This window comes from Petromyzon marinus, chromosome 44, assembly GCF_048934315.1.
Source record: "Petromyzon marinus isolate PM22_M1 ecotype Great Lakes invasive population chromosome 44, UKy_Petmar_22M1.pri1.0, whole genome shotgun sequence".
Taxonomy (NCBI): domain Eukaryota; kingdom Metazoa; phylum Chordata; class Hyperoartia; order Petromyzontiformes; family Petromyzontidae; genus Petromyzon; species Petromyzon marinus.
Window position 1 is genome coordinate 8,584,986 of NC_133710.1, and position 27,514 is coordinate 8,612,499.

The following is a 27,514-nucleotide window of genomic DNA, read 5'->3' on the forward strand; positions in this document are numbered from 1 at the left end:
GGAACCGTGCGAGACAAACAAATATTAGGGTCCGCCGCCTGACCGATTGTCGCACGTCCTGAGATGACAATGTCGTCACTACGCCACTGATAATGTCGTCACTACGTCACTGGTAATGTCGTTACTACGTCACTGGTAATGTAGTTACTACACCACTGATAATATAGTCACTACGTCACTGATAATGTAGTTACTACACCACTGGTAATGTAGTTACTACGCCACTGGTAATGTAGTTACTACACCACTGGTAATGTCGTTACTACGCCACTGGTAATGTCGTCACTACGTAACTGGTAATGTCGTTACTACACCACTGGTAATGTAGTTAATACACCACTGATAATGTAGTTACTACGTCACTGATAATGTCTTTACTACACCACTGATAATGTAGTTACTACACCACTGATAATGTAGTTACTACGCCACTGATAATGTAGTTACTACGTCACTGATAATGTCTTTACTACACCACTGATAATGTAGTTACTACACCACTGATAATGTAGTTATTACACCACTGGTAATGTAGTTACTACACCACTGATAATGTAGTTACTACACCACTGATAATGTAGTCACTACACCACTGATAATGTAGTCACTACGCCACTGGTAATGTAATTAGTGCGCCACTGGTAGTGTAGTTACTACGCCACTGGTAGTGTAGTTACTACACCACTGATAATGTAGTAACTACACCACTGATAATGTAGTTACTACACCACTGATAATGTAGTAACTACACCACTGATAATGTAGTTACTACACCACTGATAATGTAGTCACTACATCACTGAAAATGTAGTCACTACGCCACTGATAATGTAGTGACTACGCCACTGATAATGTAGTGACTACACCACTAATAATGTAGTGACTACACCACTGATAATGTAGTCACTACACCACTGATAATGTAGTCACTACACCACTGATAATGTAGTCACTACCCCACTGATAATGTAGTCACTACACCACTGAAAATGTAGTTACTACGCCACTGATAATGTAGTTACTACACCAGTGATAATGTAGTTACTACGCCACTGGTAGTGTAGTTACTACACCACTGATAATGTAGTAACTACACCACTGATAATGTAGTTACTACACCACTGATAATGTAGTCACTACACCACTGAAAATGTAGTTACTACACCACTGATAATGTAGTTACTACACCACTGATAATGTAGTCACTACACCACTGATAATGTAGTTACTACACCACTGATAATGTAGTCACTACACCACTGATAATGTAGTGACTACGCCACTGATAATGTAGTCACTACACCACTGATAATGTAGTCACTACACCACTGATAATGTAGTCACTACACCACTGATAATGTAGTCACTACGTCACTGATAATGTAGTTACTACGCCACTGATAATGCAGTTACTACACCACTGATAATGTAGTTACTACGCCACTGGTAGTGTAGTTACTACGCCACTGGTAATGTCGTTACTACACCACTGGTAATGTCGTCACTACGCCACTGGTAGTGTAGTTACTACGTCACTGGTAATGTAGTTACTACGCCACTGGTAATGTCGTCACTACACCACTGGTAATGTAGTTACTACGCCACTGGTAGTGTAGTTACTACACCACTGGTAATGTAGTTACTACACCACTGATAATGTAGTTACTACACCACTGCTCAACACACATACAAGCGAATGAAAACCCCGACAACCACGAAGCGAAATAAAAAACGACTCAACAAAATTAAGAAACGACACCAACGCAAACAAAAAAAAACCCCACGCAGAGTAAAACAAGGCACGTGAGATGAACATGCACGGCCACGTTCGAAAGTGGCCGCTTTGTGAACACATTGCAGAGATTTGGGGCTTTGACACCGTGCACAGCGCACACGATCACCCACCTGGAGCGGGAGTTCCGCAGGATGAAGCTAGTGCCGGGCCTGCAGCATTTGTTATAAAGGGGCCATAAATACAATTTTTTTTTACAGAAATATGAAAAAACAAATGTTTTAAATTTTGATTTAAAGCTTTCGTGACTGCAGAAATTCATATTCTTATCAAACGACCGTTTGTGTTATGGTCGAAACGTCGTGAGAATGTTTATTGTTTTATATATATTTTATTATTTTATTGTTTCCATTCAACGTGACTTTACCGAAAGAGCTAAGAATACAAATGTTTTACTTGCATAGTGAAGTCATTGTATTTTTTCATTTGCTACACAGCCAGATAATACGACAAATCGCTAACCTGAAACACCCAGTCTGGATCTGAAGCTTTCGTGACCTCAGGAATCCATACTCTTTGGTTCTTTCGGTAAATTCACGTAGGTAGAAAAACAAATCTAAATAATAGATCACATCTATTATATAGAGCACATCTATTATTTAGAAAAATTCTACCTACGTGACTTTACCGAAAGATCCAAAGAGTAGTGAAACAACCAGTCGTTCATAAAATCCGAAGGCAGTATAGTACTATAGTAACAGAGCAAGTGCAGAATCGCTGAACCGGAATGGATAGCTTGACTGCGTTTAGCGCGGGGCCCTTGAAAGTGCGGGGCCCGCAGGATATGGAGCTACCTTTGCTACTCGGATAATCTGGCACTGCGCGGGACGTGCCCGTCAAGGTTGTGGCCGGACACGCGACGGTCGGATATGCGACGTCGTGCTGGTGAAGCATAAGGAGCGAGCGTGTCGCTAACCAGAGGAGGGGATCGTGGCTGGGCATGCCCCCCCCCCCGGTGCAAGGGATCCATTGGAGCCTCTCCAAATCCGCCTTCCCAATCGTGTGCGTGTGAAAATTAGCGTCGCATCGACGGCGTGCGTGCGAGCACACTAGTGCACAAATATGTGCGCACACACACACACATACTCGAACGCAATGCGCGTGCACTTGCGCGCACAGATGAGCACGCACAGAAGGGCATGCGCATTTCACTTGCACACTTTAACTGTTGCATACTTGCACGCGTACACACATACATGCAAACACACGAACACACTTTTAAACACTAACGTACTCCCACACGACAAAGACACAAATCCCCCGTGTAGCCTTAACAGATTTTTAGGGGCAAGGGCTGTTAGTGAGTAGCACCTGTGAAGGTCGGCACGGCACACGAGGGGGTGGGTGGCCAGCAGCACCACGCCCGGCCGTCTTTGTCTCCCGATTGGCGATGTTTACTACACACCGCACCAGACTGAGTCCATCTAGCGGAGGCCCAGGACTCTTTCAGAAAATCGTCACCGGCGTTGGCCGTGAGCTTACCGTATGTTGAACTTCTTTTGCGCCGTACGTTGCCTAAGCCCCTCCGACCCAGCGGGGCCCCATTGCAGTTGCACCGCCTGCACACCTGATCTCCACGTGGCAGTGGCTGACCAGCAGGCGCTGCAAGGGCTTTCTCCGTGCCGTCTGGTTTTTCGCTTCCACACAAGGTGATTGGCCAAACACCAAAGTGGAACTTCCCACATGAACAATCATGCATGACATTGAACTAGGATTCCCGTGATATCATTTCTCGCGATAAGCCATGATATCACATTTCACGATGAGACTAATATTTTTACGTGTCAGGGTTCTTTGCGCCTCGATGTACATCGAGCACGAAGCAAGATTTGCTTAAACGTAGATCGACTGCGCTTCACGCGATATCAGCCTGCCGGACATATATCTTGGAATCATCGCAGCTTTTGAGGACTTGATGACGTCACAGAGCCGGCAGGCTGTCGATTTCTCTGCACAACGTTTCACGGAAAAAGTGCAAAAGTCTCGTCGCTATTTCATTTGGGATCTTTGATCGCGACTTGCGAACTCTTTTTTTATATCCTCGCGAACATTTTGCGCAGGCTTCCAACGCCCGCGGATGATTGAGACAAGCAACGGTGGTGGTGTTGCGATGACATTTCGCGCAACGGAACGGAACGGTGCAACAACCGAAGATCTTAAATCGCACGACGCATCGTAGAGTCGCCACACCGCGGCGACCCATATGCTGAGCCGCATGTCAGTGAAGTATGGTCGAGCAGAGCCTCCAAGACTGACGTGGCATGGAGTGGGCTTTCCTTCGGCAGTGCAAGGCCAAACGGCCGTCAATTATTTATCGTATTAAAGAGCCTGCGGTTCAACCAAAGATTTATTTTCGGGCCTGTTGGTGCAGGAAGGATTCTGTTAGGCCCCCCCAAAAAAAAACTTTTTGCAGATTGATGGCGAGTCGAATGCATTTAATCCCGTCGTATCAATACTCTTGAGTCACTTAACCGAATCGTCCTCAAATCCATCTGTTATCCCTTCTACTTTCAATCCGTCATTTTTGTCGGTGCTTATACCCCCCCCCCCCAGAGGGTGGATTGATGGGTTGATACGGTGTAAACAAATAGACACTATATGGTGACATACCCCACGAGACCCGTGTATTGGAAGCTTTGCTACATACGTCATATATATAGACCGACATATGGGAGCTACACACATTCTCATAGGAACTCAAGTATTTCACAATGCCCATCTCGGCCGTTGCAGAAGCAGTGGCGAAACGATTAGAGCAGCGCGTTATTGAACCCGGTGACGGAGATTTTTTTTTGTGTTTTGGACACGGCTAACATCAGTGGCGAGTGATATCTGAACGGGGTGAAAGTCATTGGGCGTCACATTACCACTGTCGATGAGGGTTTGCCCACGAAGTAGAAACCTGGTTACAGCGGGAACAAACAATAAAATCGGGGAAGAATCCAAAAAACAACGGTAGGTGGTCAAGTTCCGAATTGCCAAGGTCGCGCATCAGCACGGTACATCACATGCAATGGGGGTATGGCCGAAAACAGTGAATTGGCAAATGTGCCGTGCGTATGTTTACGTTGTCTCGTCAAGGAACAAAAAACATCACAGCAGCAGCCTTTGGCTGGCCATCGAATAAGACGGCCACTGCATCGTGCGCTTTCAGATTCGCCTCTGCGGCCGTCTGGAAGGCTCTTCCTTCTGATGTTAAGAAGCCACTATAGCTATGCACTTTTAAACCTAGACTGAAGACTCGTGTGTTTTTTTTAATGTTTTTTTTAGCTCTTTCGGTAAAGTCACGTTGAAGGGAAACAATAAAATATATATAAAACGATAAAAATTCTCACGACGTTTCGACCATAACACAAACGGTCGTCATCAGGTGCGTCGGTTTTCATTAATTTATTTATTTTAAAAAAATAAATACACCGTTTAAAAATAAATAAAGTAATGCAAACCGACACATCTGATGACGACCGTTTGTGTTATGGTCGAAACGTCGTGAGAATTTTTATTGTTTTATATATATTTTATTATTTTATTGTTTCCCTTCAACGTGACTTTACCGAAAGAGCTAAGAATATGAATTACTGCAGTCACGAAAGCTGTAAATCAAAATTTAATATTTTTTTAATTTAGTTCGTTGTCCTGACCCCGCACCGCCGATCAGCACGGTTGGCTACGTACGGTGCGAAAGAAGTTCAACGTACATGCGTGACTGCAGCTATTGCTACTAAAATTACACACACACACGCCACAGCCGCTGGGGAAATGTTCAGAGGGTTAATCTTTTTTGCGACTGCGTCATCAGACTCCTGTTTTCTCGGTAACGGCTTAAGCCAGCGCAAAACGTTTCTCTGCTTAAACTTGTGCCATTCTGCCTCACTTGCAACAACCCGCACACCTACAGAGTTTCAAGGCGTCTGTCCAGTAGCCGGATTCACAAGAGATAACTGATTTATAAATGCACATTTGCCTCGCGAGTTTGAACGATCCAGTTGCTTACGTGTCAGACCTCGTAGCTGGATGCTTTCTCCCCTGCAAATGGCTCAGGTATTGGCCAATGCACCGTTGCTTTACGGTTATGTCCATGGCTTTTACTTAGTGACGTTATAGTCGCGGGCATTAATTGTGAAGAGCAATAATCGCTGTCAAATGGCTTCATCGTATTCCCCGGGACTGTGTAGGGCGCGCTTGTTTTCATCCTGTATTTAAGCGCACGTTGGGAGTGCATCTCGTAATCCGTCAGGTATGATGTGTGCGTGCGTGACCAGATTGTAATAACTTTATTGACAGCAGACAGGTTTGGTGCGTGTCAGACTTTCAGAAGTGCCTTTCAATCCGGAGAATACGGTCATTCTCAAGGCAAACGTTGCGTTTACACACATTATAGATCTCGGTTGAGCATCAAAATGGTGTCAACTTTTTTCTCTCCGTTTAAATTGTTTAAATGCACTCTGCGGTTGAAACTTTAACTCGAGAGCGCTTAGCCATGATCGCTGAAAATCCTGGGTTCGAATCCAGGCAAGCTGCATGTTATTTAACGGGGTTCTTAAGCGTAGGGAGTTGAATGGTCACGGCCCAGTCACCAATAACTGCACACAACAAAAACCCGTGCCATTGATGATGAAAATAAGACAAAGGCTTTTTGCTGTAGAAAAAGCCTGTTGAATAAGCTTTTTTTCAGAAAGGGTAAATTGCCAGAAAATGGGTAAAGCCTATTCTTACGTTCATCATTTTGATACTGGCAAAAAATATCACTAAAAACCATGGCATTGCATTTCTGGTGCCGCAATTAAGTTGAATAAATTCCAGCTGGTAATGAAATATCGAGGTTGGCGTCTTATGCGGGCGGATCATTGCTCTCATCATATTGGAAGTAGCTCTGTGAAATCCGCTTCTACGGGCCATTCTCCGGACCCAGGGTCGTACTGCTCTGCGAGATATTTTAATCTAATTCTTCCTCTTTTGATATGATGCCGATAGTGCAATCGGGTTAAAAGTGGACTGGGGGGTTGGGGGGAATATGTATGTTTGACTTACTCCTATAGCCTGTACACCTTGGGGTGCGACAGGGATGTCCTCTGGCTCCCACATTATTTAACATCTATTTTGACCACGTAGTTCGTGAAGCCTTCAATAGCTGTACCGGGGGAATCTCCATATGGTACAGATATAATGGGAGGCTAATCGATGCCCGGGTGCGGTCAAGGGATGGCTCCCTATTGCTCAACCACGTTATGTATGCTGATGATTTGGTAATAGCTGCTCAGTCAGAGGAGGAGTTGGAGACGCTGCTGCTGAGACTGGAGCGTGCCACTAAGAGGTGGGGCCTTACCATCGGCCCCACCAAAACTAAGCACCTGCCTAGGTATTTTGTACTATCGGTCACTCCACCCCCACAACTCCCAATCGGTGATGGGGCAGTTGTGGAGAGAGTGGAGAGTTTCCCATACCTGGGCAGTGTGCTTATGGCTGGCTCCAGTTTAACAGCAGAGGTCTCACTCCGAATCAGTCGAGCGGCAATATCTTTTCATCGGTTGCGTAACGCTGTGTGGAAGCTACCTCGTCTGTCGCTCCGCACTAAGCTTCAGGTCTTCTCGGCCACGGTCATTCCCTCCCTTCTCTACGCTTGCGAAACGTGGACCCCCCTATAGGAACATCTTCGCCGGTTAGAAACATTTAGGCTGGCCTGCCTACGATCCATCCTGGGTTTAACCAGACTGGATTGTGTGAGCTCACAAATCCTTGAAAGATCTGGGCAGGGTCCCATCGGTGAGCTCCTCCGGCAGGCAAGGCTGCGATGGCTGGGTCATGTAGCCCGCATGCCCAGCCACCGCATGCCGAAACAGCTTTTGTTTGGCCGGATTGAGGGGGCTAAGCGGGCGCGGCACGGGCTAGAGAAGAGATGGAGTGATGTGGTACAGGAGGACTTGGAGCTGAGTGGACTTGCCGATAACTGGTACCAGCGGTGTCAAGATCGGCCTCTGTGGAGGAGGCTCGTGAAGGATGCTACTGGGCAGTTGGAGGCAGTCGCCCTCCAACAACAACGGAGGGCGGAGGAGCGACGCTCAGAACAACGAGTGGAGCGCCGGGTGGCTAAAGCACAGCAGGTTGGCACAGTAGGGGGGACAGGTGGTGCATCAGCCAGTCAGTCAGTTGACCCGTGGCACCTGGGTCTGCCCCGTGACCTCCTGCCAGCGGGCGTTCGACACTTCACGTGGCCTCAGGGTGCACATAGCCTGGCACAAGCGTCGTGGTGACGTCACCGCCACTTAGTGGCGAATGGCGGTTGTTGTATAGCCACATGCAGAATAATCTATATACGTCTTTCCGGAGGACACATGAACGCCTTTTTACCCTGCACTCTCTGAATCTCAAGACTCCTTCCAGCAGAATCCTGCCAAATGTTGCGCTGTAGGGGGGTGGGGGGTGGGTCGACGTCGCTGCTTGTAATCCCGCTTTTCAGTTAATCTGCCGTGTAACTTTTCAGGATTGCGATGTTCTGGGCCAACAGCGGTTCAGTTGCACGTTTATGTTAGGTATGGGAAGAAGAATCCCATAAGAACCGGGAGAAAACCCCATGAAGGTCCGGTCAGGGGGGGGGGAGAGAACGCACAAACTCCACTCAGACATTTTGAGGTGTAATTATAAATGTGTCTTTAAACCAGCCACCACCCGGACACAGCCAGTCACGAAGGTCCGTCACATACACAAAACATGCCAATTCGTTACGTTGTACAGCACACCGGTATGCTGGAGAGTGAACCCGCCACCACATCTGACGTTTCGCCGGCAATTACAACCAGCATCGTCAAATAGTTGTGGGGTTGACTCTTCGACACACCGGTGAGGTGTACTGGTAACGAATCGGCACGCGTCGTTCACGCGACAAACTTTATTAAATTTGGCTGTTGTCGGGTGGTGGCGGGTTTAACGACACATTAATATTTACGCGATCTAACCCAACAACTAAAGCTATATTTGTGGACATGATTGGTCGCGAAAGCCTCCTACCACTGCTACTACTACTACGCGTTAAACTCCGTGAAGAAAGCTGCCCGCGACAGGAGTCGAACCCGGGTGCTTGTGAATGTTACCGCTGCACGCTTCCCCATCACCAACCGCACTGCGTGGTGGCAAGCGTGAGAGGAAGTGTAGTCGAACGAACCGCGCTACTGACGGCGAGCGCGGCGACGATGCCAGCTGTGGGTTGAACGAGTGGCCGTAACAACACGTGCTTCGCCAATTCGGTACCAAACCTCATCACGAACGCTGCACAGAGACTTCGAGCAATAGCCACAATATTCGTGATCATCATGATGCAGTCAGAGGGCGTGCTCATTCGTATATGGTGAGGTACGAGGTAAAGGTGGAGGCCGTCAATTGGTGGAGAGATGTTAACTACCTCGCCCGATATACAGGGGGTCGTGGGTTCGATCGCGACCCTAACGCCGCCTGTATATTTGAAGTTTGCGTGTCTCTCTCCGCGTGGTCGCGTGGATTTTTCTTCGGGCCCTCCGGGGTTTTCCCTCCACATTTTATGATCAACATCACGCGTTCTGAGTGTCTGGCTGCTATAAATGTCCACATGATCATGAGCCACTTCCTTGAGCTATCATTAGTGATGGCCAGGTCGCTTCTGAAACAAAGGCTACGTAAGTCAGCGGGTCCTTACGTGGTAGAAATCAACATCAAATGTTTCAAAATTTTGACTTAAAATTTTCGTGACGGCAGGAGTTGATATTCTTGGTTCTTTCGGTAAGGTCACGTAGATAGGAAAGATTTTTTTTATTTAAATAACGTTAAAAAAACGCCACTTTTTTCTAAATTTTCTTGCTGTGGTTTTCACACCTGATGATGATTGCTTGTGTTGCAGTCGAAACGTCGTGAACATTTTATTGTTTTATATTTTTATTCTTTTATTGTTTCCCTTCTACGTGGTGACTTTACGTAGAAAGAACCAAGAATATGAACATGTTCATAGTTTGTTGGCGGAAAGACCTCCACTAGAGGGAGTTCGAGAAAGAAAGAGAGAGGGAGAGAATGCCTCTTGTGGACAACCCTTCCACGACCGCACAGACGTCTCGGAAGGCGTGGGAGGACCCACATTTCACCCCACCACACAGACGTCTCGGAAGGCCCCAACACTTCACCCCACCATACGCGAACTGCGTGCTCGGCTAACTTTCTGTGCGTGCTGGGTTCGCGCTGCTGTGTTGACAACGGCGAGAGGGGTCGCGGAGGGGGTGGGAGGTTTAATAGACGTGCCCATCACCGCCGCGTCGGTAGATCAAACCGTGAAGCAACAACAACCACAACAACAAACACGACCACTCACCAGAAAAGGTAATCGCAAAAAAACCACTCCTCTCTCACAGGACGCAAGGCCAGAGTTTCACCCGCGACATTTTATCGAACAGTCTCAGAAGAAGCCAGGTGGTGATGATGGTGGTGGCGGTGATGGTGGTGGCGGTGGCAAAGGGAAGTCCAAGAGTTGGGATGAAGCCAACAGCGAGCTAAGCAATTGCACAACGACCGGTGTGGCTACTGCTTTTAATTTGTGCCCGCTGTCACGGTTTCCGCGTTCGAGTGAAGCCCCCGCGTGATTCCGGAGGGCAGAGATGTTGCTCCACAACGTCGTTGTCAAACAACCTGCGCAGGTGGTTAGCCAACCTGCCTACGTGCGCGTGATCATAACCGAAGACGTCGGTCGCTTGCGCAGTACGGTGCGAAAGAAGTTCAACATGATATAAACCAAAAGCAGGACGCGGCCGTGTTTTCAGAAAGTTGGCGAATTAGCGAAGCGCGCGTCGGGGGCAGAGTCGCGTGAATGATGAACGTTGTGCCCCCTAGGGACCGTGAAACGAGAATTGGAGAGTAACGAATTAAAAAAAATCGGGGTTTTTTTTTCTTTCTCGCGGCCGCGGGAAGTGAGCGAGTGCGAGATCCGGACACAGGTGGACAGGTGTGCAGAGGTGAGTCCAGGTGAGTCCACGTGCAGAGGTGAGTCCAGGTGAGTCCGTGTGCAGAGGTGAGTCCAGGTGAGTCCACGTGCAGAGGTGAGTCCAGGTGAGTCCACGTGCAGAGGTGAGTCCAGGTGAATCCACGTGCAGAGGTGAGTCCAGGTGAGTGCTTGTGCAGAGGTGAGTCCACGTGCAGAGGTGAGTCCGGGTGAGTCCACGTGCAGAGGTGAGTCCAGGTGAGTCCACGTGCAGAGGTGAGTCCAGGTGAGTGCTAGTGCAGAGGTGAGTCCGGGTGAGTCCTTGTGCAGAGGTGAGTCCGGGTGAGTCCTTGTGCAGAGGTGAGTCTAGGTGAGTCCGTGTGCAGAGGTGAGTCCGGGTGAGTCCGTGTGCAGAGGTGAGTCCGGGTGAGTCCATATGCAGAGGTGAGTCCAGGTGAGTCCATGTGCAGAGGTGAGTCCGGGTGAGTCCGTGTGCAGAGGTGAGTCCAGGTGAGTCCACGTGCAGAGGTGAGTCCGGGTGAGTCCATGTGCAGAGGTGAGTCCGGGTGAGTCCACGTGCAGAGGTGAGTCCGGGTGAGTCCATGTGCAGAGGTGAGTCCGGGTGAGTCCGTGTGCAGAGGTGAGTCCGGGTGAGTCCGTGTGCCGAGGTGAGTCCAGGTGAGTCCACGTGCAGAGGTGAGTCCAGGTGAGTGCTTGTGCAGAGGTGAGTCCAGGTGAGTGCTTGTGCAGAGGTGGGTCCAGGTGAGTCCATGTGCAGAGGTGAGTCCAGGTGAGTGCTTGTGCAGAGGTGGGTCCAGGTGAGTCCATGTGCAGAGGTGAGTCCAGGTGAATCCGTGTGCAGAGGTGAGGCCAGAGACCGCACCCTGTCCGCAGGTGACGACGTAGCGCACACGGCATCCTTGCCAAACCACCGGACATCGGAACACAACGGCGAAACAGTATAAGGCAGGCAACGTTTCGGGCAATGGGCCATTCTTCTTCATAGGCGTATTTTTTTGTTTTTTGTATTTTGCAATTAAGATTTTACGTGACGTCAAAATAGTATTGACAACAACATTATCGGTATCGATAGCATGCACCTGCTAATAACTACACATCTACACATGATCTATGTTGAACTTCTTTCGCGCCCTACGTTACGAACCGTGCTAATCGGAGGTGCGAGTTTAATCCGGGTCGAGGGTCAGTCAACAAACGCTAATGTCAATCCACCGCTGGATGAGTCCGTAGCCGTGGTTACTTGACCATACTTCACCACGCTGCAAATACGGCGATTCGTTCTGTTTGCAGACACTTGCTGCCTGTACGCTCTATAAATAATTGCACGAGAGACCGTGGAAGTTGGTGTGGTCAGGAAGCCACCCGACCGCCTTTGTATCCCCCGGAACACACCGCAGGACAGGTTAAGAAGACGCCGCTTGCCGTCAATGCTGTGCGTTGTTAGGAATCGAACCCAGGTCGCTGGAATTGTAACGCAACATATCTAACCGTCTCTCCACGTGTTCTCACACAAAGACAAAGATCCCCCGTGTAGCCTTACCAGACTCGTGGGCCAAGTGCTGTTAGCGAGCACCTATGAAGGCCGGCACGGCACACGAGGGGGTGGGTGGCCAGCACCACCCCCCGCCGCCTTTGTCTCCCCAGTGGCGATGTTTACTACACACCTCACCAGGTACTCATTTGAGGCCGAGTCGACCTAGGGGAGGGCCCAGGACCGGTTCAGATCATTAATCGTCACCGGTGTTGGCAGCGAGCGGGAATCGAACTCGGGTCGCCGGGTTTCGTCGCACAGCGCACTAACCACTACACTACCGCTCCCCACGTCACACTCATGAGCACTCACACACGCGCTCGTACTTACACAAAAAAATACAAAGATACCCCGTATAGCCTTAACAGACATTTGGGGCAAGTGCTGTGAGCGAGCACCAATGATGGCCGGCACGGCGCGCGAGAGAGTGGGTGGCCATCACCAAACTTGCACCCACGCACGCGCTCTGACTCAGCATTCCAACATTCATGGGCCCACTTGTAACAAAAATACAAAGATTAAGGTCACCCGCATAGCCTTAACACAGTGTTTGGGGCTAGTGCTCGTGGCCAACACTTGTAAACATACGCTCCCACGCACGCGCACGCATTTACACTTATTCGCTCACTCAACTCGCATTAATGCTCACTCTTCACGAACGCACGCGAGTTCACACACCGGCTCACTGACGCACGTGCGCTCGCACGCACGCACACACACACACACACCCCGCCACTCTCTCGCGCGTGCACTCACACAGACGCATTCACTCGGAAAGCAAACGCTCGCTCGCTTCCCTCTCACACACCTGCGCTCGCACGCTCCAGCACACTCACGCACAGATGCCCTACATGGAAGCTCTGGGCCGTTCGGCCGAGCCGGTCGCCTTCCTCTCCGGTCTGGCGTCCTCCCTGGTGGACCCGACCATCCTCATGCTGGTGTACGAGCGAAGCGGAGCGACACCGGGCAGCCGACATGACGGCACGACGCACGCGGCCTGCGGCGGTAACGCCACGACGCAGGCCGCGGGCTCGGAAGACGACGCCCAAAAACGGGCCTCGCAGTTCTTCATGTTCTACAACATAGCCTCGAGCGTGAGCTCCATGGTGCCCAGCCTCGTCATGGGTCAGCTGGGAGACCTGCTGAGTCGACGGCTGCTGCTGGTGGTGCCCCTGCTGGGCACCTTGTTGTCCCAGCTGCTCCTGCTCTTCGTGGTCGGCGTGAGCATGCCCCTGCGGTGGCTCTACGGCTACGTGCTCGTCTCGGGCCTCGCCGGGGGTTCATCGACGCTCTGGGCCGGGGCCAACGCGTACGCGGCCCAAGCCGTCCGGACACCGCCGCCAAGCTCGCGAGTCGGGCGGAGCGACGGCGATACGCGGGGAGGGGATGGCGACGTCGACGACGGCGAGGCGTCGGAGGGCGCCCCGTTGTTCTCCGACCGCCCGCGAGGCCACGCGGCCGCCGCCGGCTACGGCAGCGCGGCCGCCGCGATCCACGACGGCGGAGGAGGGCCCGGGGGCGGCCGCCGTGACGTCGGGGAGGCGTCGCCGTCCAATCAGGGAACGGCTCGGCAGGGGCGCGGGATTCAAACGCCCGTGCAGCACGGACGCAGCTCGCGCAGGCTCATGCTGCTCGAGCTTTCGTTTGGCTTGGCGGCCACGCTGGGCAGCGTCATCACGGGACACATCTTTGTCAACTTCAGGCTGCCACTTTCGTTCAAGCACGGCTCGTTTTCAGTGCTGGCCGCGATGTTCATGTACACGCTGGCCATTTTCTACTCGCTCTTCGTGCTCAAAGACTTCAGGCCGCAGACGAAGGCCAGCAGGGTAACCCTGAAGGGAGTCCTCCACGTCTACAGATTTGGGATGTTCAAGGTACGGCCACCGGTTTCAAATTATGTTTACACTGCATTCATTTGTGCATCCCTCTTGTCAACTCACTGCTGGATGATGTGGGGTTACCCACGTCGTGAAGATCGAGGGGATGATTTGCAGTGCGGGTTGTTGAAGGTGGTGAGCATACGTTGACGCTTCCAAGTACAGTACAACAACGGACGTTGCTTTACGGGCCACAGCGTAGCCTCACGGCGGCCGTATTTGTAACTGGCTGTATTTAGGAAAGCTCCAGTTGAGTCTCATGATTGCTTTTGAGAAGGGTCCTGCATTGGGATGTGTGGGTTATTTGTGTTTTTTGTATTCAGTGGATTTGCATGTGATAGGAAACCAAAAGTACACATGGGGAAAACAACTCAGAGGTCTCCACACAGACAAGTTACACGAGCTCACTTGTTGTACCGCCAATTCTGCTGGCCATCTTGCAGCACGGCGGATTTTCCTCGCGGCCACGGGAAGTGATCCACCAACCCTTGCCTCCAAAGAGCTGAATCACTGTTGATCAATTGCCACTACATTGAAAACAGAACAACGTCTCATCTTATGCATATTTATAGAGTGCCTTATTCCAAGACACTTTAACATTCTATGTAAGATGACAGTGGTTGAGATCAAAGTGGTGGTGGTGTAGTTACGTGGTCACGGGAGAACAGGTGAGTGTGGTTAAGGAGGGTTGGGGTAGTGGTAGGGGTTGTGGTAGTGATAGGGGTTGGGGTATTGGTAGGGGTTGTGATTGGGGTAGTGATAGGTGTTGGGGTAGTCCTGGTCATAGCTGGGGGCGGAGATAGGAAGTAGCAAGAGGATGGACTAGGGCAGGGGTCGTCAACCTGCACCTCCGATTAGCACGGTTCACTACGCATGGTGTGAAAGAAGCTCAACATGCACACGTACATACAGACAAAATGTGACCTTACCGATTCCCCCACTGATGGCGCTTGCAGCCAGGCGGCCCCAGCGACCAGCGTGCGGTCTTCGCCCTGCTCTTCACCAGCGCCATGCTCTACCAGCTGGTGGTGCGCGCCTTCATCGACTTTCTGGGACTCTTCATGCTCCGCTCGCCACTCTGCTTCGGGCCGGACCTCGTGGGCTACGCCACGGCCATTGGCTGCTGCATCTACATCAGCAGCTTCCTCGCCAACCTGATGCTGTCGCGCTGCTGGACGGACCAGGCGTTGGCCATGATGGGCATCGCGTCCTTCTGCGCAGGCACCTTGGTGATGACCTTCGTCAAGACGATGCCGATGTTCTTCCTAGGTACTTATCCCGCCCCGTCCGTGCATGCGTGCGTCGCTCAGTAATTCGATCCATTTGCGCCGATGTTGAGGACTTGGTCTAACGGGCTTGACTGTTTTGTGTCCCCTGAACGGTGTTCGTCCACCGTCGTGAAGGTCAAAGCACGCTCCTTTCAGCTGCCTTCCTCTCACCGCTTTGCTTTGGAGTTCCCTCCCACCGTTTCGCTTTGTCAATTTCTCACGAGCTCGTTCAATTCACGTACTAAGCTCTCATCTATTGCACCTTCAATCGCGCCTTTTGTCGCTGGCACTTCGGCCCTTCGGGCCTGTGCTCCAGTTTCAAGTTTATTTTGTTTAACTAGCTTCAGAAGACAAGAGATCAGGAGAGATTCTCGTTTGCGAGAGTGACCTTGGACACCAAAATGACAAAAGCAACAACAAAAAGGATTACAGCAATGAATGGCAGCAGAACAAAAAACACATCTTTCACGTGAAACATGGGAAAACATTGTTCACCAACAATTATTTAATATATAACAGTTTTTTTTAAATATATATAATATGATAATAGGGAAAAACCTATTATCATATTTTGGTACTGGCAAAGGAGATCCCAAGATGTAGATGCTCACCCTGAGCTCTCATTACTCTGATAGTGGCATTGTCTTTGTGCTGTTCACCTTTTGGCGTCCTCTGGTCTAACACCGTTTTGAGAAGAGGCTCGAAAGAAAGCCGTCTCTGGTGTGGACCAATCAGTTTCAAGGACAATGCCACATATATTATCAGAGTATAGTCTTGATTTGAAGCTTTCGTGACTGCAGGAATCCATACGGTCTGGTTCTTTCGGTAAAGTCACATAGATAGAAAAAATAATAAAAGAAAACACGACGTTTCGGTCACAACACAAGCGTCCGTCTTCAGGTGAGAAAATTACCTGCTGTTGTGGCTTTATATGGGCACAGGAGGGGGGAGGAAGAGGGGGAAGGAGTTTTGTGTTCAAGCTCACTGGCTCGGTGGTGCTGGTCGGAGATGCAACGGGCCCTATGGTGTAGTGTTTTGATGAGGGAATTCGTTTTGATGTGGGAATTATTTTGGGCTGGATGGTGGTGGGAGTCAGGCTTTAGATAGGAATTCGTGTGGGTGGCTTTCCTAAAGACAGAGTGTCCCAAGGAGCGCGTTGCATCTCCAACCAGCACCACCTAGCCAGTGAGCTTAAAACACGTAAGCCACACTCTCAGGAGGAATGGATATTCTGACCGCACAATCCGCAAAGCTTCATCCCCAACCATGGGTAGAGAATCTTCCGAGGACCCAATCAAAACCATCACATTACCATAGATAGCAGGGGTTACCAAAAGGATTGCCAACATCTTGAACAAACACAAGATCCAAGTTCGGTTCAATACAGTACACAAAATCCGTGATTTGATCCCATCGGTGAAGGATGTGATTCCGGACATGCAGTGTCCTGGTGTCTATAAGCTGAGTTGTGTCTGCGGCAGCAGTTACATTGGTGAAACGAAGCGACGTGTCTCAGACCGGGTTCGCGAACACAAAGCGGATTTGAAACACGGTAGAACCAACACCTCGGCGGTGGTGGGTCATTGTTTCAACGCTGTGGGCACACGTGACATTGATAACACGTGACATTGTTTTCTCCGAGACCAAGGTGCTCTGCAAACCCTCGGGCCACCATCAGAGATTTGTTCACGAAACCATCCAGATATACAAACACAGACAAAACTTTAATCGAGAAGATGGATTCAGATTAAGCAATCATTGGAAAGATGTGATAAACCGCGTCAAGTTTTAACTGCTTTGATTTTCACTCACCCACCCGTGCGTCGTGTTGTCCGATTACTAATTCGAGCTCCTTTACTTGCTAATTTCTCCAGCCCCACCCTTCCCTGCATGTCACAAACCCTCCCCCCGTGAACTCCTACAGCCACGACTCGACAAAACTCCTTCCCGTGCCTATATAAAGCCACAACAGCAGATCATTTTCTCACCTGAAGACGGACGCTTGTGTTGCGACCGAAACGTCGTGTTTTCTTTTATTATTATTTTTGATCAGAGTATGTTTTTTGTTTGCATTCTGATCACAATCATTGTGGTTAATGCAGACATGATTCTTTGTAAAAGCTTTCAGTTTGGTGTTTTAACATCTTCACACCTATCTTGTTGCCAGAAAAAAGGGGAAAAGCCTATTATCAGGTTTTCTTTTTTCATTCAGGAAAGCATCGCAGAGTCTCGTTGCCTTTTCGGAAGGTTCCATGGTGGCAAATTTCGTCTTACTTATCCCTGAAAGTCTCATCGGGTTTCAAGATATATTTGTAGAAAATGTCCAAATTGATTGGGGATTATTGGCCAACTCCTTGTTTTAATGAGTACTGGCTTCTTTATGCGTGGGAAGAAACCGGAGTGGCCGGAGAAAATCCGCGGGGCATTCAATTAAAAAAAACTCATGTTAGCACAGGCATACAGATCGGGGACTCACTTGCTGTACCGCCAATTCTTGGCCACTTAAAAAAAACACAAACCCAGAGGAATTTGGGGGGCCTCATACATGGCACCTCCTTGATCTCAGAAGGAGTTGATGATGAGGTGTATGTATGTACGTACGAATGTCGAAACTTCTTTCGCACCGTAAGTTAGCAAGCCGTGCTAATTGGAGGTGCCAGGACTGGTAATGATGACCTCATCATCTTGCCAGATTGGGTGGCCCTCGTTTTTGAATCAGTTTCAAAAATTTAACCAGACGTGCGTGTACACATTGATATTTCGTGCAGCCAATTAGTCAAGGTTTAACGTGTTAATTAAATTAGCACTGGCAAGGCTAATTACGGATTGAAAAAAAATATGATTATAATCAAAGGCAGCAATCACATTTACCTAATTATCTAAATTACCCGCAGATGTTAATACGAGGATTTATATTCAGGCGTGTGTGGATTAATGACAACAGAGATCTTGCTGGTTGCATTAAATGCATAGAGAATATCTAATTGAACGCACGTGCCACTAAATTATTTAACCGCGAATTAATTTATTCAAAACTTATCGTTATTTTTTTGTTATCTCAATACGGTATTTAAGAATGTATTTCCCATACTAATTTACGCTGATTGATCATTTGGTGGTTGGGTGTCGCCTGCTTTTCAGTTGGCTTTAGTGTCACACTGCACAGGAGGTGGTGGGGGTGTAGGTTCACTGTGAGTTGGGGCCGTATTGAGTACACGGACTCCTCTACTTACAAACGAGTTAGATTCCAGAGGTCTGTTCGTTATTCAAATGTGTATAAGTGAAGGAGATACCGTGCACACACTCCTCTACTTACGAACATTTAATTGTAAACTGACTCCTCTACTTACGAACGTTCGACGTATGAACTTTCAGAGATACGAACAAACCTGTCCGTATGTCCAGTTGCCTGTTCTGACCGAGAATCGTAAGTTCAACCGCTGGTGGCATATACATCTGCAGAACATGATGAATCAGTGGCATCTACAGGAGTATTATACAACTTTTAAAGCTATTCCTCGTGTTTAGTGTGCACGCCGTACAACATGTTTAGAATCGACAGGCGTAAAGTTGGACTTACGAACAGATCGACTTACGAACAGACGTCTGGAGGGGTATCTGTATTTGTAAGCGAGCAAGCACAATACTCAGAGTGATGTAGAACTTTGCGGGCGGCTTAATTTGCTCGATGCACGATGAGAGTTGTAGTTATGGAAGAAGGTTTTCCGTTGCCATGCAGTGTTAGGTTTGAGCGTTAGGGTGGCAGGGCCGCATAGCGGTTATGGTTGTGCCTCACAGCTAAGAAGGACCCAAGGGTTCAATACCCGAATTGGGCGCCTTTCTAAGCATTTGGTTGTTTTTTGTATATTCTCTCTCTCTCCCCGTTCTGCATGGGATTTCCTCCCGGTTGACCAGTTTTCTCACATGGCACAAACAAATCGCGTGCACATTGTAACCGGTATTGGCCAAATATCCCAAAGCTGAAAAAATGGCATTCCAAATTACTCATTTGGAACAACGCGCAGACAGCAAGCATCATTGCCCCCTCATGCAAAAACGTTGCAGGACCTCTCCTTGGAAGAGAGACGTGAGGCGTTCCTCGGTAAACAAGTGAAATAACGGTAACAACATCAGTGACCGGGCCATTTAGAAACATGCATTGAGATGATTTCGGTGCCATAAATATCCAAATGATGGGCCACTTTATTGAGCCATCATTTGTGGCCAGGTCGCTTCTGAAAAATAAGTCAACACGTAAGTGGGCTTTGCCTGGTGGGATGGAGATGGTTTAGTGTTGTATTTGTATGTGTATTTGTACGTGTATTTGTTCGTGTATTTGTATGTGTATTTCTACGTGTATTTCTACGTGTATTTCTACGTGTATTTGTACGTGTATTTGTATGTTTATTTGATGTGTATTTGTATGTGTATTTGTATGTGTATTTGTACGTGTATTTGTACGTGTATTTGTATGTGTATTTGTATGTGTATTTGTATGTGTATTTCTACGTGTATTTGTACGTGTATTTGTACTGTATTTGTATGTGTATTTGTACGTGTATTTGTACGTGTATTTTTATGTGTATTTGTATGTGTATTTGTATGTGTTTGGGTGATTTGTTCACCCTTCTTGTACTCTTGCGCTATCATGTTATTGTACTGTTTGTTGTTGTAACGTTTTAGCCCGCTCTGACATCTGTGGAAAAGAGCTTTATAGCTCATCAGATTCCTTCAGAATAAATATATTATGATTCTGATCATGCGTTCACATAATCAACGTCCAGGCTTCTCATTCTTTGGGTGCCGATATTCAAATATTTGGGGGGGGGGGGGTTGTATGTTTGTAGCTGCCAGCGTAGACTCCCGTCATATTCATTACGAATGTAAGCTTCCCAGCCCTTTTAGAACAGCAACGTATCTGGCAACAGCGAAGCCACTCCGTGGCAGGTGCGTGTCAACAGCAGCACCATGTGACAGACGCTCCCAAGACATCGTTGGCGTGCGTCATAACCTGGCCTATAAATACACACGGAGAAGCTGCCAGAAAACGAACAACACACACACCTTGCAGGTGACTTGTTGAGAGCAAGGTGAGCAGGGGAAAACCCAGCGTCAGCCTTCCACATGTTCACCATCACCACCACCCGCCCACAACGAGTTTGTTCAGAAGGTTCAGCTTTCATTTATTCGGTATAGCCCTGTGAGCCATGCGGCCCTTGACTCGGGTGCAACCGCAACAAAACAAAAACACGAACAATAAACGTCTTAAAGTGACTACACGCAACAGAAAAATCCTAGGGAAAAAAAGCAAAAAGTCTTCCAGAAAAAAAACCCCACCGTATTTCAAAGCTGTGTGCAAAAATCCCAGTGGGATGCAAGTCAAACAATAACAACCATAAGGCAATGTAGATTAAAGTTATCAGGTAATTGGCCAATGTGTTACATGTACGCACAGCAGGTACGTCGTGAACATCTCAGTGTTGTTTTTTAAAAGTATTATAAATGTACACGCGCACCTACAGCCCTCTGTCAGTCCACTATTGGATGAGGGCCACCACAAAGGCTCGCAGGCATCGGGCTTAGTTGACCATACTTCACCACGCTGGTGAAGGTAGGAAACACAGACACGGCAGCATAGAAGTACCGCACAACAAAACGGTGGATTTGACCGCGCCGTACTATGCCGTCCACTTCATAGTCACGTGGTCCTAAGACCGCCCGTTTGTTTCTATGTGCTATGGAGAAGGGCCGTTGCCCGAAACGTCGCCTATTACGTAAATGTGTCCTTTCATCTAAATGCCACAGTGTGATTGAGTGAAATGCGTTGTGCGCGTCCTCTGTCTGTACGCGCACTCCGAGTGCTAGACAATCCATGCTCAACACAAAAAAAGAAAAATCCTGCTTAGCTTCCGAGACCTGACCTGGCGCGCCCCGGGTGATTTCATGATAGGGGGGAGCGGTGGGGGAGGGCGAATGCGACAACTCAATGTGAAATATACCCCCACGGGCAAAGATAACCCACGTGGCGTGACGGGAAGGCCCTTCCTTATCTTATATCGGCTACCAGTGGTTTGACAAGAAAGGCGTAACATCTCACACGTGTCACATGAGTACACGCTTTAAAGCAAATAAGTTATTAGAAAACAATAACTTTAGCGCCGTTTCACTTATGATAGTTGTCTTAGAAAAAAAAGATATTTAAAAAAAACGCCGAATTATTTATATATATACAGTAGCTCATCGTGTGACCTTTATCACTGGCAATGTCCCTCCAATGCTTAGATTGTTTAAACACATATTTGAACAACGGCCTTGCTCCGGGTGGTACTGTTGACAAACGCAGTACGAAATTTCCAAGGTGCGGTTGTTCGTAGCTCAGAATTCTGTGCGGGAGTCGCGTTTTCGTCGAGCTCTGCGTGCGCGCGTGCGCGTGTGTTCGCGTCGCGCGCGCAGCTCAGCGTGACGTCTGACGTTTCCACGTGCAACAACGATGCACGTGGAAACGAGAAGCTATCAGGGCGCCACGGTGGCAAGATGTTAACTAGCTCGCCTGGTATACAGAAGGTCGTGGGTTTGGTTCGTACCCTGACGCCTGCTGCATATTTGGAGTTTGCGTGTCCTCTCTCCCCGTGGTCGTGTGGATTTTTTTTTATTTATCTGGGTCCTCCGGGTTTTCCCTCCACGTTAAGAAACGTGCGTTTAGATTATTTGCCTGCTATAAATGTCCACTCGATAAGCCACTTCGTTGAGCTATCATTTGTGGAAGCGAGGTCTCTTCTGAAAAAAAAACTATGTAGGTCAGTGGGCCTTACCTGGTAAAAAAAAAATAGTTCCGTTTTAGTTTATAAACTTCTGAAGAAGTTCACGGCCTACGGTGCGAAACGTCGGGCATTGTGCTAAACGACGAGCGGGCCAATTCCGAAACGCACGGGAGAGTCATACAGTGTAACCGCGAAAAAACTTGCTCGGTCAGTTTTTGCTTTCGCTAAAAAATATATTTAAAGACTCGCTTTCTAAACATAGTGGAGGTTATTCAAAACTAGTGGGAAGGCCATTCAGGTCCAACGGTGATAGGTTACTTCAAGTGAGTTAATTTACCCCACAGAGATTTTCATGAATTGAATTTGAATAACTCAACCAAGCTATTTTTTTTTTATTTTACCAGGTAAGGCCCACTGAGCTATGTATCTCTTTTTCAGAAGCGAGCTGGCTATCACAAATGATAGCTCAACTAAGTGGCTTACTTACAGCAGCCAAATACTCTAAACGCACGGTACTTCTAAGTTTTGAGCGAAAAGCCGGAGGATGCAGAGAAAAATTAACGCGATCACGTGGAGAGAGACACGCAAACTCCAAATATACAGCAGCAGCAGGCGTCAGGGTCGGGATCGAACCCACGGACCTCCTGCATACCAGGCGAGGGAGATAACATCTCCTAGCCACTACGGCGGCCTAAAACTGAATAAATAAACTAAAACATTATCAAAAGTGCTGCCCTATACTGGCAGGATACGAGGTGACTTGAGGGATTCTCAGAGGTAGTTCTGTGGTGTCCGCTTCCGTGGGTTATCCAACGTGAAAAGCTGCACTGCTCTGCGAGAGGTGCGAATGGCGACTTCGTCTCACGAGATGATGTCAACAGCACAACTGAAATAGCACTGGGTTGAAAGAGAAAAAAATGTGTCATCTTGTGTTATTATGATAACCATGACAATAACTTTATAACACAATAACAAGTAGTGTTAAAACTATGTTCAATCTTGATTTTAAGCTTTCGTGACTACAGGAATCCATACTCTCTGGTTCTTTCGGTAAAGTCACGTAGATAGAAAAAGTGATCAAAGAAAACACGACGTTTTGGTCGCAACACAAGCGGCCGTCTTCAGGTGAGAAAAATGTTCTGCTGTTGTGGCTTTATATAGGCACGGGAGGGGGGGAGGAGGAGTTTGGCTGTAGGGGTTCACAGGGGAGAGAGTTTGTGGCGTGCATGGACCGGTGGGGCTGGAGAAATTAGCAAGTAAATGGATTGGTAGTAATCGGACAACAAAACACACGGGTGGGTGAGTGAAAATCAAAGCAGTTTAAACTTAATGCGATTTATCACATCCTTCAAATGATTGCTCAATCTGAACCCATCTTCTCGACGAAAGTTTTGTCTGTGTTTGTATATCTGGATGGTTTCGTGAACAAATCTCTGATGGTGGCCCGAGGGTTTGCAGAGCACCTTGGTCTCGGAGAAAACAATGTCACGTGTTATCAATGTCACGTGTGCCCACAGCGTTGAAACAATGACCCACCACCGCCGAGGTGTTGGTTCTACCGTGTTTCAAATCCGCTTTGTGTTCGCGAACCCGGTCTGAGACACGTCGCTTCGTTTCACCAATGTAACTGCTGCCGCAGACACAACTCAGCTTATAGACACCAGGACATTGCATGTCCGGAATCGCATCCTTCACCGATGGGATCAAATCACGGATTTTGTGTACTGTATTGAACCGAACTTGGATCTTGTGTTTGTTCAAGATGTTGGCAATCCTTTTGTTAACCCCTGCTATCTATGGTAATGTGATGGTTTTGATTGGGTCCTCAGATGGTTCTCTACCCATGGTTGGGGATGCAGCTTTGTGGATTGTGCGGTCAGAATATCCATTCCTCCTGAGAGCCTGGCATACGTGTCCAAGCTCACTGGCAAGGTGGTGCTGGTCGGAGATGCAACGGGCCCTATGGTGTAGTGTTTTGATGAGGGGATTCTCCTGGGCCGGATGGTGGTGGGAGTCAGGCTTTTGATAGGCATCCGTGTGGGTGGCTTTCCTGTAGACCGAGTGTCCCAAAGAGCCATCAGGTCTCTTCTCGATCAAAACATCCAGGAATGGTAGCTTGACATCATTTTCCACTTCCATGGTGAATTTGATAGATGGGTGTATGGAATTGATTTTGTTGAGAAATTGGTATAGTGCCATCCGGCCATGTGGCCAGATGACGAACGTGTCATCTACGTATCTCTTCCACAAGGAAGGACATCGGGTGGATGTCTGGATGGCATCCGTCTCAAATTTCTCCATGAAAATGTTCGCTACCTCTGGTGATAGGGGAGGGCCCATTGGGGTACCTTCATTCTGTTTGTAGAAAGTACCATTCCAGGTGAAGTAAGTGTTGGTAAGGCAGTGCCTTACCAACGAAGGTACATCAGGATCCAATCCCTGTTGGACTAGCTCTTCAATGATTGCAATAGTATCAGGTACGGGTACCTTGGTGAAGAGGGAGACTACATCGAAGCTGACAAGCAAATCATCCAGGGACAGTGATATGTCCTCCTTCCCCCCCCCTCCTGTGCCTAACTCCTACAGCCAAACTCCCCCCCTCCCGTGCCTATATAAAGCCACAACAGCAGATAATTTTTCTCACCTGAAGATGGCCGCTTGTGTTGTGACCAAAACGTCGTGTTAAAATATGATCCATTGTAGGAATTTGAAAGTGAGACTCATGTTTGTGCAAGGATATATTGAAAACCATAGATCGGACCAGTAAGTAAAGTTATTAGGTCAAAGGTAAAAAAAAAATAGAAATGTTGACCGTGTTCGCATAAACTACGTAACTTAGGCTTCGAAATGTGCCATGGCATTGCAGCAGATCACTCAGGTTACACAACATCCACCGGTTAGCGCATGAACACGGCGACCTGAGTTTTGACTCCAGGCCATGGCTAACAGAAGCGGCAAGTGATATGGAGCGTTACGGTGGCTAGGAGATGTAATATCCCTCGCCCGGTATGCAGGAGTCCGTGGGTTTGATCACGACCCCGACTCCTGCTGTATATTCGGAGTTTGCATGTCCCTCTCTCTCCCAGTGGTCGCACGGATTTTTCTCCGGGTCCTTCGGTTTTAACCTCCACATTAAGAATAATCAGCATCACAGCGTTATGAATTTCCACGCGATAAGCCACTTCGTTGAGCTACCAGTTGTGGAAGCCAGATCTCTTCTGAAAATGAGCTCCGAAGGGGGCTCAGAAGGGGGCTTTAGCCGCAACACTGACAGCTTCGTTTTAGTGGTCCTAGTGATATTCCAAACCGGTTCTGGCCACTCAACCTGCTTCACATTAACCGGTTTAGTGAGCCACCGTCTAAACCATCTGAATGACCGACGTGGTGTTGGGGAAGCCTTCACTCGGGAGTGACCTGTCAACATGATGAACACAACAAGTACAAGGGGCAATTGGTACACGTGCAACGTATCCAATGCATTCAGTCTGTGTGGTTCAATCACCTGCTGGCTGTACTCTACAAAGTTGCCTCTAGAGGGTGATACTCTACAAAGTTGCCTCTACAGGGTGATACTCTACATAGTTGCCTCTACAGGGTGATACTCTACATAGTTGCCTCTACAGGGTGACACTCTACATAGTTGCCTCTACAGGGTGACACTCTACAAAGTTGCCTCTACAGGGTGATACTCTACAAAGTTGCCTCTACAGGGTGACACTCTACAAAGTTGCCTCTACAGGGTGACACTCTACAAAGTTGCCTCTACAGGGTGATACTCTACAAAGTTGCCTCTACAGGGCGATACTTTACAAAGTTGCCTCTACAGGGTGACACTCTACAAAGTTGCCTCTACAGGGTGATACTCTACAAAGTTGCCTCTAGAGGGCGATACTCTACATAGTTGCCTCTACAGGGTGACACTCTACAAAGTTGCCTCTACAGGGTGACACTTTACAAAGTTGCCTCTACAGGGTGACACTCTACATAGTTGCCTCTATAGGGTGATACTCTACAAAGTTGCCTCTACAGGGTGACACTCTACATAGTTGCCTCTACAGGGTGATACTCTACAAAGTTGCCTCTACAGGGTGACACTCTACATAGTTGCCTCTACAGGGTGACACTCTACAAAGTTGCCTCTATAGGGTGACACTCTACATAGTTGCCTCTACAGGGTGATACTCTACAAAGTTGCCTCTACAGGGTGATACTCTACAAAGTTGCCTCTACAGGGTGACACTCTACATAGTTGCCTCTACAGGGTGACACTCTACAAAGTTGTCTCTACAGGGTGATACTCTACAAAGTTGCCTCTACAGGGTGACACTCTACAAAGTTGTCTCTAGAGGGTGATACTCTACAAAGTTTCCTCTACAGGGTGATACTCTACAAAGTTGCCTCTACAGGGTGATACTCTACATAGTTGCCTCTACAGGGTGATACTCTACAAAGTTGCCTCTACAGGGTGACACTCTACATAGTTGCCTCTACAGGGTGATACTCTACAAAGTTGCCTCTACAGAGTGATACTCTACATGGTTGCCTCTACAGGGTGATACTCTACAAAGTTGCCTCTACAGGGTGACACTCTACATAGTTGCCTCTACAGGGTGACACTCTACAAAGTTGCCTCTACAGGGTGATACTCTACAAAGTTGCCTCTAGAGGGCTACACTCTACAAAGTTGTCTCTACAGGGTGATACTCTACAAAGTTGCCTCTACAGGGTGACACTCTACATAGTTGCCTCTACAGGGTGATACTCTACAAAGTTGCCTCTACAGGGTGATACTCTACATGGTTGTCTCTACAGGGTGATACTCTACAAAGTTGCCTCTACAGGGTGACACTCTACATAGTTGCCTCTACAGGGTGACACTCTACAAAGTTGCCTCTACAGGGTGATACTCTACAAAGTTGCCTCTAGAGGGCTACACTCTACAAAGTTGTCTCTACAGGGTGATACTCTACAAAGTTGCCTCTACAGGGTGACACTCTACAAAGTTGCCTCTACAGGGTGACACTCTACATAGTTGCCTCTACAGGGTGATACTTTACAAAGTTGCCTCTACAGGGTGATACTCTACATAGTTGCCTCTACAGGGTGAGACTCTACATAGTTGCCTCTACAGGGTGATACTCTACAAAGTTGCCTCTACAGGGTGATACTCTACATAGTTGCCTCTACAGGGTGACACTCTACAAAGTTGCCTCTACAGGGTGATACTCTACAAAGTTGCCTCTACAGAGTGACACTCTACATAGTTGCCTCTACAGGGTGACACTCTACAAAGTTGCCTCTACAGGGTGACACTCTACATAGTTGCCTCTAC

At 48.2% G+C, this 27,514-nt stretch overlaps 1 protein-coding gene and 1 long non-coding RNA gene across 2 annotated transcripts in view; one reads left to right on the plus strand and one right to left on the minus strand.

The window, feature by feature from the left end:
* LOC142930896 (uncharacterized) overlaps positions 1–27,514 on the minus strand; it is a 315,254-nt gene that overhangs the window by 35,355 nt on the left and 252,385 nt on the right. The gene's annotated exons all lie outside the window — the stretch shown is intronic.
* Positions 8,466–27,514, plus strand: part of LOC116951834 (solute carrier family 46 member 2-like) — a 33,723-nt gene continuing 14,674 nt past the window's right edge. Inside the window, exons 1-3 of the mRNA XM_076073990.1 lie at positions 8,466–10,129; positions 13,104–14,150; positions 15,110–15,422. Of these exons, the coding sequence (XP_075930105.1) occupies positions 13,119–14,150; positions 15,110–15,422 (1,345 nt within the window). The 5' untranslated portion in view covers positions 8,466–10,129; positions 13,104–13,118. The remainder of the gene's footprint in view (positions 10,130–13,103; positions 14,151–15,109; positions 15,423–27,514) is intronic.